Source organism: Triticum urartu, chromosome 4A (assembly GCF_056163025.1).
Source record: "Triticum urartu cultivar PI428250 chromosome 4A, HENAU_Tu73, whole genome shotgun sequence".
In the NCBI taxonomy this organism is placed as follows: domain Eukaryota; kingdom Viridiplantae; phylum Streptophyta; class Magnoliopsida; order Poales; family Poaceae; genus Triticum; species Triticum urartu.
This window is the reverse complement of record NC_141876.1, coordinates 611,060,086-611,077,164: the sequence shown is the minus strand read 5'-3', so window position 1 is coordinate 611,077,164 and position 17,079 is coordinate 611,060,086. Positions and strand designations below refer to the sequence as shown.

General features: G+C 48.6%; 1 protein-coding gene and 1 pseudogene across 1 annotated transcript; one reads left to right on the top strand and one right to left on the bottom strand.

The window, feature by feature from the left end:
• The first annotated feature begins 5,560 nt into the window (after window positions 1–5,560).
• LOC125553226 (protein BCCIP homolog) lies at window positions 5,561–8,467 on the top strand. The gene is made up of 8 exons (XM_048717029.2): window positions 5,561–5,791; window positions 5,859–6,037; window positions 6,124–6,402; window positions 6,491–6,700; window positions 6,787–6,852; window positions 7,059–7,151; window positions 7,228–7,284; window positions 8,126–8,467. The coding sequence occupies exons 1-8, from the start codon at window positions 5,650–5,652 to the stop codon at window positions 8,219–8,221; spliced, it is 1,122 nt and encodes a 373-aa protein (XP_048572986.1). The 5' UTR covers window positions 5,561–5,649; the 3' UTR covers window positions 8,222–8,467.
• A 1,097-nt stretch (window positions 8,468–9,564) lies between these two features.
• LOC125555007 (putative disease resistance RPP13-like protein 2) lies at window positions 9,565–15,741 on the bottom strand (annotated as a pseudogene).
• Window positions 15,742–17,079: the final 1,338 nt, after the last annotated feature.

Genomic DNA, 17,079 nt, shown 5'->3' with positions numbered 1-17,079 from the left:
CACCGAACGCACGGCACCTCCGAGTTTTGCACACATTCAACTCGATGACGTCCCTCGAACTCTGATCCATCCGAGCTTTGAGGGAGAGTTCCGTCAGCACGACGGCGTGGTGACGATGGTGATGTTCTACCGACGCAGGACTTCGCCTAAGCACCGCTACGATATGACCGAGGTGGATTATGGTGGAGGGGGGCACCACACATGGCTAAGAGATCCAAGGGATCAATTGTTGTGTCTCTAGGGTGCCCCCTGCCCCCGTATATAAAGGAGCAAGGGGGAGGTGCGGCCGGCCAGGAGGGCCTCCCTTTTCCTTGTTGGATTAGGAGTGGAGGGGAAAGAGGAGGGAGAGAGGAAGGAAAGGGGGGGCACCGCCCCCTCTCCTTGTCCTATTCGGACTAGGGGGGAGGGGCGCGCAGCCCTGCCCTGGCCGCCTCTCCTCTTCTCCACTAAGGCCCACTATGGCCCATTAATCCCCGAGGGGTTCCGGTAACCCCTCGGTACTCCGGTAAAATCCCGATTTCACCCGGAACACTTCCGATATCCAAATATAGGCTTCCAATATATCAATCTTTATGTCTCGACCATTTCGAGACTCCTCGTCATGTCCGTGATCACATCTGGGACTCCAAACAACCTTCGATACATCAAAACTCATAAACTCATAATATAATCATGATCGAAACTTTAAGCGTGCGGACCCTACGGGTTCAAGAACTATGTAGACATGACCGAGACACGTCTCCGGTCAATAACCAATAGCGGAAGCTGGATGCTCATATTGGCTCCCACATATTCTACAAAGATCTTTATCGGTCGGACCGCATAACAACATAAGTTGTTCCCTTTGTCATTGGTGTGTTACTTGCCCGAGATTCGATCGTCGGTATCCCAATACCTAGTTCAATCTCGTTACCGGCAAGTCTCTTTACTCGTTCTATAATACATCATCCCACAACTAACTCATTAGTTGCAATGCTTGCAAGGCTTAAGTGATGTGCACTACCGAGTGGGCCCAGAGATACCTCTCCGACAATCGGAGTGACAAATCCTAATCTCGAAATATGCCAACCCAACAAGTACCTTCGGAGACACCTGTAGAGCACCTTTATAATCACCAGTTACGTTGTGACGTTTGGTAGCACACAAAGGGTTCCTCTGGTAAACGGGAGTTGCATAATCTCATAGTCATAGGAACATGTATAAGTCATGAAGACAGCAATAACAACAAACTAAACGATCAAGTGCTAAGCTAACGGAATGGGTCAAGCCAATCACATCATTCTCCTAATGATGTGATCCCGTTAATCAAATGACAACTCTTTGCTATGGCTAGGAAACATAACCATCTTTGATCAACGAGCTAGTCGAGTAGAGGCATACTAGTGACACTCTGTTTGTCTATGTATTCACACATGTATCATGTTTCCGGTTAACACAATTCTAGCATGAATAATAAACATTTATCATGATATAAGGAAATAAATAATAACTTTATTATTGCCTCTAGGGCATATTTCCTTCATATCCATGGTGCACTATCAACGGGGCCGTGGGCTGCCACATGCGAGAACCATGTTAGCAGGACTGCAATGACTACCGGGGCGTGCTGAAAGATAGGAGGGACATACTCCTTGTCGAGCCACCTGCAGGAGGCCAAGAAATGGATGTCGATGCTCACACAGACACCCCTACCACAACACAAGGGGGAGTCGCCTGATCACTGGCCCTACTTTGGCGGTCTTGGGATGATAATTAGCGTCGTCGTTGGCGGCATCAATCGCCAACGCTCTTCCCGTCGATGGACGACGCTGGATTCGAGGACATTGAGCCGCCACAGCGATGAAGGGGCTCCTACGACAAGGACATCAAATGCAACAGGAAGCAACGACGGAGCTATGTTGAGGGCCGGGGGGGGGGGGGGGGGAGGGAGGGGGGGGGGCACTGCCCCCGGCCTTGTGATATTCTCTACAGAAAATTTTTCTATAGCTACATATATTGCACAAAAGATAGATTTTTACCCCTTCAAGAGTTCGTATTTTGTCATTGTCCCCTAGTCATCCTAAGCTAGCCCCTCCACAAGCTCATCGCAGCCAATAATTTCTTTGCCTTCAGACCACCTTTGGACGCTGCTGACGGGCACGACACCCACGTGATGTGACGACCATCACAAGCGACAACTTCGTCCCATCAATGGCCTCGCCAATGGCAACACATCCAACATGGTTCCACGGGCGCACGTCTCCATCTAGGAGGCGTGCGTCCAAAGGGACTGGCCCGACGAATCACTGAAGTCCGCTATCCTTGCGGCGGTGGACGATGGTGTCAACGCCATCTTCCCTCGGCGGAACCTCCATACCGACGTACGAACACGACATGATAGTCGTGGCCTCCTTCGCCGCCATGCGGGCTGGCGTCCTTGTTGTTGTTACCGCCGGCAACAAAGGCCCATGTCAATCGACTGTTCACAACGACGTGCCTTGGCTTATGATCGTGGGAGCCGGCACCATGGACCTGTCACTGATGGCCAGGGTTGTCAGTAATGATGTGTATGCCGACGATGTGGTGTTTGGCCAGTCGCTCGTCGATAGGCATGGCTGACGGCAGTTCGACCAGAGGTCACACACGATCTCCTCTACAACGACTATCCAGAAGACGAGATGCCGGTGCGTGTTCCGAGCATGAACGGAGCAGTTCGACCATTATTTCTGTTTAAGAAAGATCATATAGGTACATGGGATAAACCATATAATTTAGTAAATATATGATTAAATTTATACATGGATGCTCCAAAACAAGCATATCTGAAGGAATCCCTTGCATATAGTTAATTTGTACGCTAGAGTATTCTACAGATATGTTCTCCTAATCGTATAGAATAGTCACATTACGATATTGGTTAAAGCATATGTTTATGTACTTATAAACTATTCCCTCTGTTCCTAAATATAAAGATTTATATAGATTTCAATACAGACTACATACGAAGCAAAATGAAGTGACTACACTCTAAAATGTGTCTATATACATCCGTGTGTAGTCCGTATTGAAATCTCTAAAAGGACTTATATTTAAAAACGAAGAGAGTAGATAATTTGAAGTATAAATAACTAATTAAAATTCATTTTTTTAAAAGTACAAATTGAATTCAAAACATTCACATGAGTGTTTTTCAATCATATACTACATTACAAATATATAATATATAAATAATACAACTAATATTTAACTTTGTTATGTTGTTAAGTATGCCAAATAGGTAATGAAAAATTATAGTCTTTAACATTGCAGAATGGTAAGTATAAAATTTTAGTACAAAATATGTATGCATCAAGCAGGCCGATATGTGAGACGGAATTTGCCGAGTGCTATGTACACCCAAATTTGAAATTTTAGCTGTACCATGGGTTCCGGGCTGTCTTGTCATTTGTTAGGCCGACGGTGAAATGAGACGGAGCAGTAACGTGTCCGCGATCGTTATGGTGGACATAGAGGTGTGTGGATACACCAGAAAGCTTGATGGATATGGGAAACCGTCCAATTCTTCAGTGCCTTATAATGATGGCGAGTATTTGAAGGCCTACTTATTTCGCCGCTCCCCAGGGTGGTCGTCGACTACACCCTCGCCCCCGTTCTGGGTGTTACTCTGGCCCCCGTAGTGGCCTTCTTCTCGTCCACGGCCCAAGCTGGTACTTCACCACCATCTTGAAGCCCGACTTGTTGGCACCCGGGGTTAATATTCTGGACAGGATAACATACCAGGTCGAGAACGGTTCTGTGTACTTCGGGTTCATGTGGGACACCTTCATGGGAGTGTCACAGCCATCCTGTTGAAGAGCCTGCATCGGAGTTGGAGTCCGGGCGCAATTAAGTAAGAAGACTAGGGAGCCTGCCCACTAACTGAACTGGGTAGCAATCGAAAAAACCCCCGCAATCATACTGATTGTTTTTGGATTCTATGATTTGCAGGTCCGCGCTCATGACAAGGGCCGACATAGTCGACAACTCCGAGCATCATATCCAAGACGACTAGCTAACCACTTCGAATGCGTACAAAATGGGAGTTGGGCACATCAACGTGTCCAGGGCCATGTACTCTGGGCTCGTGTATGAGCGGCAGTACGCCGTCCACATCTGCTTCATGCTCGGTGAGGCCGCACTTTGGGCCGTTTCGTGCAATGACTCGTGGAGATGCTCCGAGCTTCCCACCACGTGCTCGTCCAAGGTCAACTACCCGAGTATCATGGCCCCGCTACAACCAGCGAGGTTCTCCGTGGTGAGGATGCTGACGAATGCCGCGCCTCCGGGGACGCCGAAGACATACACGACCAAAGTGGACATGCCCCCGAGGTGCGCGTGACCGTCGACCCAAACACGCTCATGTTCACCTATCCAGTGCAGGAGGCCTCGTACAGACCTCAGACAGCAGCACCGACAACTCTTCGGTACAAGGAGTTGTGTACCAGGACGCTGTCGAATGGTCTTTAAGTGAGCACATGGTCACAAGCCCCAGCTCACCATCGTTGGCCTCGCTATCTCTCAACCATCAATGTTGTGGAAGCTGGACCGAGGAATCGACACGAGTCGATCGTCCACCTCTGCGTTTGAAGAATTTTTCTTTGTTGTCCCGATCGAACCGAGGGCCGACCAACAGCAAACATACCCCGGTTGTATGTCGTGGTACCCTGGAGAGCGGGTTTAATTTGCTAGTTATGTTTATGTTAATTATGACGAATCTTGAGACGATAGTTTTTTGATTGATTTTCAAAATTTAATTATTTTCACCTAACGATGAATTCCGGTGTTTTGTGATATAATAATGTTCCATAAATGATAATTATATATCAAACTTTTTTATCCTATTTTTTATTGCATATATAAATAGATTCTTTGACTTTGCTTTTTATTTTGAAAAATGTACCATAAATATGAGAATGATATCTCGAACTTATTTATCCTAAAAGTATTATTTTATATATAAATAAGCAATTTTGTTTATTTTCGAACCACCTGGATTTAGCGACAGATCCGAACGATCTGACTGCTGTTCGACACGTATTCCCCACGCGATAGTTTCTCACGTTATCCGGATTTATCGCTCCAGCCAGGGAAACTTTTTTCTTGTTTATCCCACCGCTCTCGTGCAAAGTGCAAATATGAGAATGATATCAAACTTATTTATCCTAGAACTATTATTTTATATATACGTATCTGTATCATAGCATTTTTTATTTTTATTTTGATGGCATTTTTATTTTTATTGACAACAGCAACTTCCTTTTTTGTATTGATTTTTAAACTTGCCATGTAGGGTCTTTATATGATGGCATTTTGGTTAAAATACTGGTTTTGTTCACTTTGCCAATTAGCAGTTTTTGATAAACATTTTTTTATAGATGTGGCAGTTTACGTATTATTTCTTGATTGGCAATTTATATATTTTCCTAGACGTGACAATATTTTTTTTGGGTTAGACAAAGAAAATACAGAGACAAGATGCGCTGGTTGCCAATCTTATTATGGGCCCAGCGTCTCCCCCTCTCGGCCCAGCCTCCAAGAAAAAGGAGGGTAGCGAGGGCTGCGGAGCTGAGTCCGATTATTTCTCTCCCCCTTTCCCCTCAGCGCCGCCACCCTCGCCGCCCGCGACGAGACATGCCCGCCGGCCGGAAGCGCCCAGCTCCATCCCCGTTCGCCGGCTTCTCCCCCTTCGCCCGCTCCCTCCTCTTCTCCCCCGCCTCCGGCTTCTCCAGGCTGCCTCTCACCAACGCAGGCCCCGCCGCCAAACCCCATCAAGGTAAGCTCCTGCCAACCCCCCGACCCCTCCTACCGAACGCGCCTCTCACGCCTCGTTCGCTCGCCAGACACCGCCAACATGCCGCCGCCACCGGCCAAGCGCGCGAAGCAGGCCGAGCCCACCAGCGACGAGGAGGAGCGCCCCAGCAGCGACGCCGACGAGGAGCTCTCGGGCAGCGACGGCGACAGCGACAGCGACAGCTCCCTGGAGTGCTCGAGCAGCGACGACGACGACGCGTCCCAGGAGGTGTCTAACTCTTTCCTCCTCTTGTTGATTTACTGTTTCACCGGCAAAGTTTGGTGATTTGCTCCTCGTGTTGGCGGCGCTCGCAGATGGAGACAGTGCAGGCGGACTTCGCCTTCTTCGACCCCAAGCCCACCGACTTCCACGGCGTGAGGCTGCTGCTCAAGACCTACCTCGACTCCAAGCCCTGGGACCTCACCGGCTTTGTCGACCTCGTCCTCGAGCAGACCACCGTCGGTACCGTCGTCAAGATGGCTGAGGACGAGGATGAGGATGGGGAAGCGAATGGCGGTGACAAGAGCGACGGGGGCGACGACGATGAGGACCTGTTCGGTCTCATTACCGTGCTCAATTTGGGAAGATACGGGGTATGATGCACAATTGACTGACTCGTGTCGTCTGATTCGTTGATGCTTAGGTGGATTTCAGACTGAAAACCTTGCTGGTGCCTTGCAGGAGAACCGCTGCATCAAGGATCTTAAGGAGTATCTGCTTGCTGTTTGCGGCGACAAGGACACCAAGAAGAAGCTCAAGTCGCTGCTGGAAGACAAGGTGTCTACAGTCGGCCTGCTGGTCTGTCGCCGATTTGTGAATTTCCCGTATGAAATGGTCCCTAAGATGTATGATTCTCTCTTTGACGAGGTTGCCTGGGCGACAGAAGATGAGGTGGGTTATCAGTTTGTCAAGCACATTTGGTTCTGTCCATTTTTATGCGCCTAATGAATTTGAAACCTTTACCGTCATGTCTGAAGCCAACACAAGAACTCCAGGACTCCTTCCGATTCAAGCAGTACCTGTTGCTTGTGAGAATCTTGGAGGTGAGCTCAATATACATGATGTTTCCTTTTTCTTATGACAGTGCCTGCTTTGCTTGAATGTACATAGTGGCATGTTTTGTTAATCCGTAGAGCCAAATGCGTTGGTCTGGTTCAAGTATAACTGTACCCTTGATATTGAAGAGCCTATATTGTTTTGGCAATCTATTTGTTCATACAAACAAACTTGTCTCTGTCACTTTGTGCAGAGAAAAACTCCTCCAAAGCAGAAAGCAAAGAACAGCAAAGATGAGGATGAACCTGTTATCTATCCGAAGTTGGAGGACGAAATTTTCCGTGAGGTATCAAAGCATTCTGCTGGGGTGTTTTTTTTTTCTGTGACAGGTACTGACACATCTTTCTTTCTTTCTTTGCCAGCTTAGTTCGTGGTCTTTTACTTTCCCAATTTGTGCCGAACAGTCAGCTCAGCAGGAGGTCAGTTGTGCCTAATCTTTTGATGCTTTATTATGTCTTGACATGTACATACTTATTTACCACGTGCAAGTGTGCAACTGTGGTTGTTTTACTTGTCTTCGTGGTGCATTTGTTTCTTTGCTAGTTTCTTCTGTTTAGTTTTGGAAGGCATAACCTTGTATTGTGTTATAAGGAAATGCCGGTAGTTGTAGACAAGCATGCTGAGCAGTAGGAGCTTTTGTTGCCTTTTTGTTCTGTCCTGAACTCTTGTTCGTATTTTCCTTCTAACAAGTTATTTCAGTTCTCCCATTACCACCAGTCTATTGAAATCTGGTGTTGTTTATACCTACAAGCCAAGTTTGCCCCTTTCCTATCAAGCCCCCATGTGTTAACGTGTACATGTGCTAGTCCTGTATATTGTTGTACGATTGTCTAGTCTCACACGCATGTACTCGATCTCTCCTGGTTTGTGGGATCACTGATGCGAGGCCTACGTGTCACTTGTGTAGGCCATATGGTTAGGCCTCTCATTGAACATGAGCTGAACATATTCAGTCTAACTCCATGGGAGATGCATTTTTTCGAGAATACAATTACACAAATTTCATGTCTCTCCCTGCAGCTTGTTCAGAGATAACACTTGTTAGTACCTAGCTACCGCCACACTGCTAGCCGACTTGTCAATAATCCAGCAACACAATATTGGTTTCTCATCTGGTTCTGCACCTTGCAACTGTAAAGTAGCTATCGCGTGCCCATAGTAACACACAGCTGAGCTCAGATTGAAAGTTTAATCAGCAACTTATCTGCCTCTTGAAATTAAAACATGTAGCTAAGTACAATCCTGTGTCTGCCCATGCAGCTGAAGAACTACAAGGAGATGGGCTTGGTGATGTGCGTTAAAGCCGAAGCGATTCCGAAGTTCTGCAAGAAGCTGGAGGCCTTGGTATCTGAATAGCAGGTCTCTTTGCTGATAAGAGAAGTAGGCCCAGGTGGTGGAATTTCGCTGCTGTCCGCATAGCAAGAACCAGTCGCTTTTTTCATGCTGTTAGTAGCGCCTTTAGGTGCAAATGTGCAATCATCACTGCCGATGCGATGAGGTTGATCTCTACTAGCAAGGAATCATTTATCGACTAGTCCATCTTTTTTCATGTAGTGCTACATGATATTCTTTCATGGAGGGTGAAGGCATGATTTTTCTGAAGATGATTTGCGTTTTGAACATTATTTCACGTACAATGCATTGCATTATCTACCCTAAAATTATCTGTTAAAAGATTTCACCTGAAACAAAAGGAAATCAGGAGTACACTTTGAGCAAACGGGCTGCTGTAGTTTACCACCAACACCCTGGATCATAGAGCTTCAGGCCTCTTTTGGTTTGGAGGAATTTTGTAGGGATTTTATAGGGTAGGATTTTTATAGGAAAAATTCCTATAGAGCTCTTTGGTTTGTAGGAATGGAATCTATTCCTATGGAGGAAATCTTCCTATCCTCCATATTTTATAGAAAAATAAACATTAGCCTAGACTCAATGGAAAATAAACAAAGGACATCTTCTTTTCTATTTCTATTCATATGATTTGAGATGCATGTCATCTCATTTCCTATGATTTTTCTATTCCTATAGTTTTCCTACCCTACGTACTAAACGAGGCCAGCAGTGAGGAGCTGCACACAGAGGCCTCTTTTGGTTTATAGGATAGGATTATTATAGGAATAGGAATCTTGTAGGAAATGAGATGACATGTATCTCAAATCCTATGAGTAGGAATAGGAAACAAGATGTCATTTGGTTGACACTAAAGGAATTTTTCCATTGAGTCTAGGCTCCTTTTTATTTTCCTATGAAATGTGAAGGATAGGAACCAATCCTATATAGGAATAGGAATCCATTCCTATGAACCAAAGGGCTCTAAAGAAAAAAATCCTATAAGAATCCTATCCTCTAGAATTCCTATGAAATTCCTCTAAACCAAAGGAGGCCAAAGTGTGTGTACCGTACAACAAACGGGGTCCAAATGCAAATGCATTTACTATTTTTGGTTTTGTTTGACATTACAGATCATGATTGCAACATCAATGCGTGAATAGAGATGCCAAACAAATACTAGTAGTACATATGGAACACCACTATATATATACAATATTACAGTAATCGTTTTATGTACACAATAAAGATATTTGGAGACATGAGTGGCAGCCGTTGCCGCATCTCTTTCTCTTGTTTGTAAGGCGCCAAAGCATTTGATTGAACTGTGAACAAAAGCTTGTAATAATATGACAAGGCAGAGCCCGGCTCTATACATCGCTTACTTCTAGTATACCGTGCAGTTGGTCCTTGATGTGCTCGGGCACCTCCTGACTGGTACCCTTTCCCACTGTGAGCCGAGCGAGGTTCGGCCGGACCTTGCGAACATCTGATGCAACCTCGGGCCATTTGATTGTGCCACGGAGCCCTACCATCTCAAGGTCTCGAAGGCTCTGTGCCGTGAAGACACATGAAGGGATCTCATCGCCTATCAAGTCCAAGTGGTGAAGGAGACTCATCTTCCTGAGAGCATTCTCAAGTGCGCCCCCATGTTTAGATTGCTTGAATCCTTGCAGACCCAGTGTCCGGAGTTCGGTCATCTTGTGCAGTGGGCAATTCCCTTGATCCCATTCTCCTTCTGGGGCAGGTTTTACACCCCATAGAGTCTGCAGCTCGTCCAATTCTTCTTTGATGGATCCTGGAAGCCTGAGCTCGTCTGCAAACACATGACGCAGCGTCTTTATCTTCCAGAAGGATGGGTGAATCTCCTCGACTTGAGTCCCCGTTATGTCCAATGTCTGCAAGTTGAGCAGACTCTTGATGCTGGAGGGAAGCTTCTTCAGGTCATTGCAGCCACTAACATTTAGGTATCGCAAGTGTACCACGCCACCAATCTCATTCGGCAGTTCCTTAATCCATAATCCATGTACAGAGATTACACGAAGGAACTTGGACACACAAAGAAACTTGAGATCATGCCGGATTGCTGGTGCTTCTGGTTCACTCCTTGGCCGTCATTGCTCGGGTCTTTCTCCTGGACCCAGCATATGATGGAATGCAGCTTACAGAACTTGTTGGTGAATGTCGTGTGTCCACCTTTGAAGCTCGTGAAAGAGAGCCGGCGCACCGATGGTGGAACAAAGACTTCATTCATGCCATGAACATCCATGAATCCAGCCTCGCGAGTCTCTGAATGGAGGAACCCATAGAGGCTTCGGTGAACGATGACCTTCTCAATGATGCCAACATTGTTCATCTTATCAATATGAACAAGGCATCTCAAGACCAGTTCCTTGAGGTAGGTGTGACCCAGCTCCTCCAAAGTCTTGCCCTGCTGCCGCTTGATGAAGCCCTCAGCCATCCAAATCCTCACAACCTCATCAGCATATATAGTTGTATTCTTTGGGATGGCGGCCAAGTAGAGAAAGCAAGATTTGAGGTCATTTGGAATGTCTTCAAAACTTGCCAAGAAGACCCTCTCGATGGTGGTTGTTCTTATGGAGAGCTTAGCTTTTGTTATAGGGCTCATCTGCCACTCGATATGCCCCCCCTTGGACAGTACAGATTCAGTTATCTTGTTTCCCTCAACACCTTGTGCTTCTTCCATTCCTGGTATATGCCTGAGCTGTTGCAACACTGCTTCCCACTGCCCTGGCTTCTCCTTGAATCGGAGGAGTCCAGCCAGGAGCGCTATAGCCAGAGGGTAGCCCCCAGTTATATAATACACAATTTTGCTGTATTTGCTCATTTCCCTGTTTTCCTTCACATCGGACAATTCTTTCCTCAAGGCCCTCGAACAGAACAATTGCCCACTTCTTTTTTCATCCAAACGGCCCAACATGTGGATTCCATTTATGCCATCTTTGTTCATGGTGTTAGCATGCCATGCTACTTCTTCGCTCTCAGTGTCCAACACGAGCACAATACGGCTACCATTATTGTCATCTGGTAGGCTCACCCTCACACAGTTGAGAATGGTTTTGGAGCATATGCCTCCGATAATCACCAAATACCTCTTTTTCTTCAGGAGGTGTCGGAGCTTATCAGCGATATTAATGCCTTCATTCAGATGATGTTGTGGTGCACTTTCACATGCTCTATCGTAGATTTCTTGGAGGAGATCTTCTGTGGTGTAATCTGCCGGCATGTTGAACCAAACTACAATTTCAAACTCATAAATCGCATCAGTATGTCCGATGATAGCACATAACCGTGTTTTCTTTCTGACACCACTCTCCCCAAGTATGGAGATAAACATTTGCTGAGGTTGGTCTTTATGAAGCAGCATTTTCTCAAGTGTCTTCACATCTTCATCCAAACCCACCGCGTTCTTATAACCATCCCACCTGTTAATTGAATAGAGTGATTGATGCCAATCGACTAATTAACTTTAGAATGCATAGTGTCTTTCCCTCCTGGCGGACGGCGCCAGATCTGCAGGTCTTTCCCTCCCCCTCTCATAGCTCCTTCCACCCCGGCGTTGCTGGTCCTTGGCGGTCCCTAGTCGCCGGATCTGGTGCGTTTGGGGTGCGGGAGTGGCGGCAGTCCGGGAGAAATCCTTGGCCGGTGTGGCCCGGCCACGACGGTGATGACATCAACTGTTGCCGTGCCCCTCCCTGGAGGCTCCGTCGAGGTTCTGTTCCCCTCTCCCCCCTCTCGCCCCGGGTGAAAACCTCATCCTTTTGGATGGGGCGGCAGCAGCGCTCTCCGCCGTCACCTTCCTGGAGGTGCCGCTCTGGTGGTTCGAGAGATGTGACGGCGTTCTGATTTGGAGATTGGGGGATCGACGGTCGCGTGGTCCGATTTTATCGTTCTGCGCTTCCTTCCTCAGCACATTCGATCTTGATAGCTTCATCCCTTCGTGTGTGGCTCTATGTGTATGGGCGAGGATCTTCCAAGGCGAGCTCGACTCAGCTGGGGGCGGGGCTGAGTATCTCTCAAAGTTGTTCGTGGCTGCCATCTTATCTGGCTCTAGGGTGAGCTTCCCCATCTTCCGACGGTACGGTGTCCTTTGAGCCAGGACGAGGGGCAGGGGTCCTCTTCGGAGATGGTTTTGGGTAGGTTGTTGCAGCTCACCACTCCTGATGCAGATGAGGGCATGCTCCCTGCCTATGATGGGTCTCATCTTGTTAGTGCTTCCGCTCCACTTATGGTGCTCATCCTGCGGCTGGGGACATCATCGACATCAAGCCAAGCTTTGTTGTCCATTATGTTGTAGTGTTTGGTGTTGTTGAGGTTTGTGAGTTGTCTAGTAGCACCATGTATCCGCCGTCCTTTTCTTTTCCTCTTGTAAGGTGTTGTCCGATGTAACTCCTGGCCGGTTGGTGGCTTTGTTAATTTAAAGCCGGGCTCTCTCTCGAGCCTTCGTTCTAAAAAAAAAGTACACCACATCAATACATTTGTCCTCTACAAAACTTTTCATAAACAATTATAATTTTTGCATAGCAGTAGCTTGATTTACTATGACGGTTATACAACTCCCTTCGTTAGGCTATCTAAGACCCCTTGTATTTGGGTCAAACTTTAACCATGAATTTGAGTAGCAAAATATAAGCTATATGATACAAAAAGTATACTATTAGATTCGTACTCGAAGGAAGTTTCCAATGTTGTAATTTTTGTTACATATAACTCGCATTTTATTAGTCAAATTCATGATAAAAGTTTGATTCAAAATACGAGGGGGCCTTACATACCCGAATGGAAGTAGCAGCTTACACTTGTTGTTTTACAATAGTGCTTTAGGACTTATATTTATAGGAAAACCGGTGGCCATGGCTTTCATGAGTCTGCAAAATATATAAATATGGGAATCTATGGGTATTCTTGTTTTGAGTGGCGGGCACTACTACAGATCAGGTCTAACAAGACCCTCATTGGAGACGGTCAGCCAAAACTCATTTCTGAAACAACTTCCACACACGCATGCCCAATTGTGTGTATTTGGGAAGAGGTGGGCCAAAAAGGCTAGTGCGCCCAGAGCGGCAGGCGCAACTGCTGACAAACACTCAGCCCGAAAGACCCATATGCGATGTGAGGTGTCACATTGCTAACACATATTATTGAGTGTGCAGGTTTTAAGTTCGCTCATTGCTAACCCTTATCACTCTCTCCAGATATGAACGAGACAACGGTGGCCTCTCTCTCTCTCAGCCCCCATCGCCGCCCCTCCACCTTTCGGTGGTCGCTCCCCTCTACGCGCTCGATCCCCCTTGCCCGCTACTCCTCCATCATGGTAGTCTATTCTTCTCTTCTCTCCACCTCTTGGTCCCTGCCCTCCCACCTCTTAGCCATGCGCCGATGGATCTCGACCACTACATGGATGCACTGTACCGCCTCATGGATCTCACCCAGATGGTGCGGAAACTAAAGATCTGCCTAATGTCGACTGCTAGGTACCTTCCTTGGCGCAAGAAATAAGCACTGGAATCCTTCAACGGCTACGTGGTTTCCTTTTTCATTATCTGTTGTATTTTTCTTCTAATTGTGTATTATTTGATCGTGATGCGCATCCCTCTTTAGATCCGCCGCCAGAAAAAAAAAGTGTCCTCTGTTAGAAGGGAGAGAGAGATTTGATGGAATCGTTGTTTTTTGTATTGCTTGAGCCTCGTGAGCATATATATAGGAGTACAATCATCTACTTGGAGTACAAGACAAGCCAGAACAAATCCTAGTCTATCTCGTCTTTCCTAATAAACATTATACTCAACATTCCCCCACAGTTACAACGGTAGCGACGCAGACGGTGAGACTGGAGAAGAATCCGAAGGCAAGCCAGCCGACAGACACCCCCCACAGTTGTAACGGTCGACGCATCGCGGAGTCGTGGCTGGAGTGGAAACCAACGGGGTTGCTCAAGCAGGCGGTAGCCCTTTGTGCCGTTTGTCGATGTAGCCGGGAGCGTGGGTGGTGGAGCCGTGGTCGAGGTAGCCATGCGAAGAATGCCGTGGTCGATGTCGAGTCGGGGTGGCCGGTGTCGAGGAAGTCGCCGTGGAGCCGTAGGTGCAAGGGGGCGCCGAGTTAGCATGGGCGCAGTAGTGTCGAAGTAGTGGTGCACCGGGAAGAATATATGGTTGACGACGCGTCGCGGCGGGTTTTCCAAGCCCGGGGACACATCGTGGACGAAGGCACGCACCGGTGTTGCCAGCACCGGGCATGCGTAGACGGACGAAGACGAAGTTGACGAAGCACCGCACCAGGCTTGCCAGGCCCGGGGACACGTCGTGGACGAAGGCACGCGGCGGTGTTGCCAGCACCGGGCATGCGTAGACTGGGACCTGCACAAGTTGTACGTCATGTCGAAGAGGTCGGAGAGGCCAGCAGAGAAGGACTCGACGACGGTTGCAGCGCCAATCGGCGCGGGGCCAATGTCGCCCGTGATTGTCGGAGTAGATGAAGCGGTCGGGGTAGATGACGGCGACGTTGGCGATGAGCTGGTGCTGGACGAAGACGAAGGGGTTGGACGGGCAGCAGCGGCGGCGGCCAAAGAAGAGCGGCAGCGGCGGCCTGACGACGGCGGCGGCTAGGTTAGGAGTGCGGCGGCGGTGCTCGAAGTAGGCGAAGAACCCTGACAGCGTGACGATGACCGGCGCGGACGGTGGCGTTCCCCCGCCAAGGAATACGGCGCGGCACATACCACGGGAGGTCGACGCGCGATGATGGCGTAGCGGACCACGGGCCGCGACGCTACGACTCGAAGGGGCGACGCAACGGCAGTAGGCGGGTCGGGGCAACGGCGGAAAGACCTCTGGGCAGCGGCGGGGACCGCGAGCCGCGACGCTGCGGCCCGAAGGGGCGACACAACGGCGGTTCGCGAGTCGGTGCAACGACGGGGACGGCCTCGGGGCGGCGGCGGGGACCGCGTATCGCGACAGTATGGCCCGAAGGGACGACGCAGTGGCGACGCACGAGTCGATGCAGCCGCGAGGAGAACCACGGGGCGGCGGCGCTGCGGTCCGACGGGGCGACGCAGCGGCAGCCCGATGCTCGATCGGTGGAGAGGCGCGCTGAACTCGGGGATGATCTTCATGGGACCTGCGGAGGCGCGCGTAACCGACGGGCCAGGTCGGTCGCGCGGCGTAGATGAGGCGGATCACGACGGCGAGCGGGTGATCAAGCCGATTGCGCGCGAGGTCAGGGACGCCGCTCGGTAGAGGCGTGGTGACGGCGGATTCCGAGGTGAAGCCGGCGACGACGGACGGCGTGGGACGTCGTGCGGACGAGCTTGTCAACACTAGCACCCAGGCTGCCAAAGCAACACCGGCACCCGGGCAGCGAGGCCCGAGCGACCAACGGAGCAGCGGTGCCCGAGTTGAGGCAGCCGACGCAGCCGAGGACGATGCCGGCGAGGTAGACCACCGGGCCGCCGTGCAGACGCGGCGGAGGTGGGTGATGTGGATCGATGGGCGGGCAGGCGCGCGAGCGACGGCTATGATTGGCCGTCGCATGGCCCGAGGCCGCCGGGTCGAGGCGATGTAGGTGTCCCGGTCGGAGCAGGGCGGTGACGGCCGGCGCAGGGCGACGGGCGAACCGACGGCAGCTGGCCCTGACGGGCCGCCTCGGCACGCGTGGCCTTCGGGTCGGAGGAGAGGCCGGCTGGTTGCGTCAGGGTCAGAGTAGAGGCGCTCGGGGTTGACGGCGGCGGTGGGCGACGCAAACTGATCAAGAATAGATCGGAAAACCAAAAAGAAACCGCGCGATCAAGATGACCGGCGGGAGAGAGAAAACCCCGGAGCAAGACTCGGGAAAAAGACTCTTTAGGGCAACGATCAACACGATCGGCGGATGAACCCTAGGTACGGGCGGCGTGGCCCCTGGCGGCGGTCATGGAGGCCGACCACCCCGGGGGCGGCTCGTGGGTGCGGAAGCGGCGGCGGCTAGGGTTTATGATCGACTTGCGATAGATACCATGTTAGAAGGGAGAGAGATTTGGTGGAATCGTTGTTTTTTTTATTGTTTGAGCCTCGTGGGCATATATATAGAAATACAATCATTTATTTGAAGTACAAAACAAGTCATCTACTTAGAGTACAAGACAAGACAGAACAAATACTAATATATCCCGTCTTTCCTAATAAACGTTATACTCGAATCGACCACAAAGAAAACAAGAGTCCTTAGATCTGCCGTGAGGAGACCGTGCTAAAATACTACTCCTTTCGTGCCTAAATATAAGTTTAGACATTTTAAATGAAATACAACATACAGATGTATGTAGACATATTTAAAGTATAGATTCATTCATTTTACTTCATATATAATCATTTGTTGAAATTTTTAGAAAAACTTATATTTGGGAACGAAGCGAGTAGTTGCTAAACGGCGTCACGAAGAACCAAGTTCCTAAAAAGGAAGGCCATGCTTCGATGCTGAACTGAACGCTCCTCTAGTAGATCACCTTAACAATTGAGTGGTCTAAAAGGTGGCAACAACTGAATTCTCTATGTATTATCTTGGTTCATATATGAATGTGATCTATTATTTTATCTTTTGAATGACTTGGTGTGTAAATAGTTTTTCTCGTTGTTGCTTTCTATTTGCTTGTTGAAGAAAACCAAAAATTTTAAAAATATTTCAGTGTGTTTTTCGAAAATTCTTCTTTTATTCGAGTTGTACCAAGGAGAAGACCACAATGAAAATATTGAGTGGCTCTCATATGAATAATTATTGAACTAATAAAGAGTCAATTTTACCTTGTTTTCTCCCATTGAATAAAATATTTGCAGATTCCAGCTTAGTCCATGGCACTCTTGCACTATTATTATTTTCATATCATTCGGTCGTGC

What these genes read in the sequence shown, in the direction of transcription:
- LOC125553226 (XM_048717029.2), top strand. Translation starts at nt 5,650, where the DNA reads ATGCCCGCCGGCCGGAAGCGCCCAGCTCCATCCCCGTTCGCCGGCTTC. An exon ending in TCAATTTGGGAAGATACGGG is followed by an intron (nt 6,403 to 6,490) that starts GTATGATGCACA and finishes GGTGCCTTGCAG; the next exon opens with GAGAACCGCTGCATCAAGGA. An exon ending in TGCTTGTGAGAATCTTGGAG is followed by an intron (nt 6,853 to 7,058) that starts GTGAGCTCAATA and finishes CACTTTGTGCAG; the next exon opens with AGAAAAACTCCTCCAAAGCA.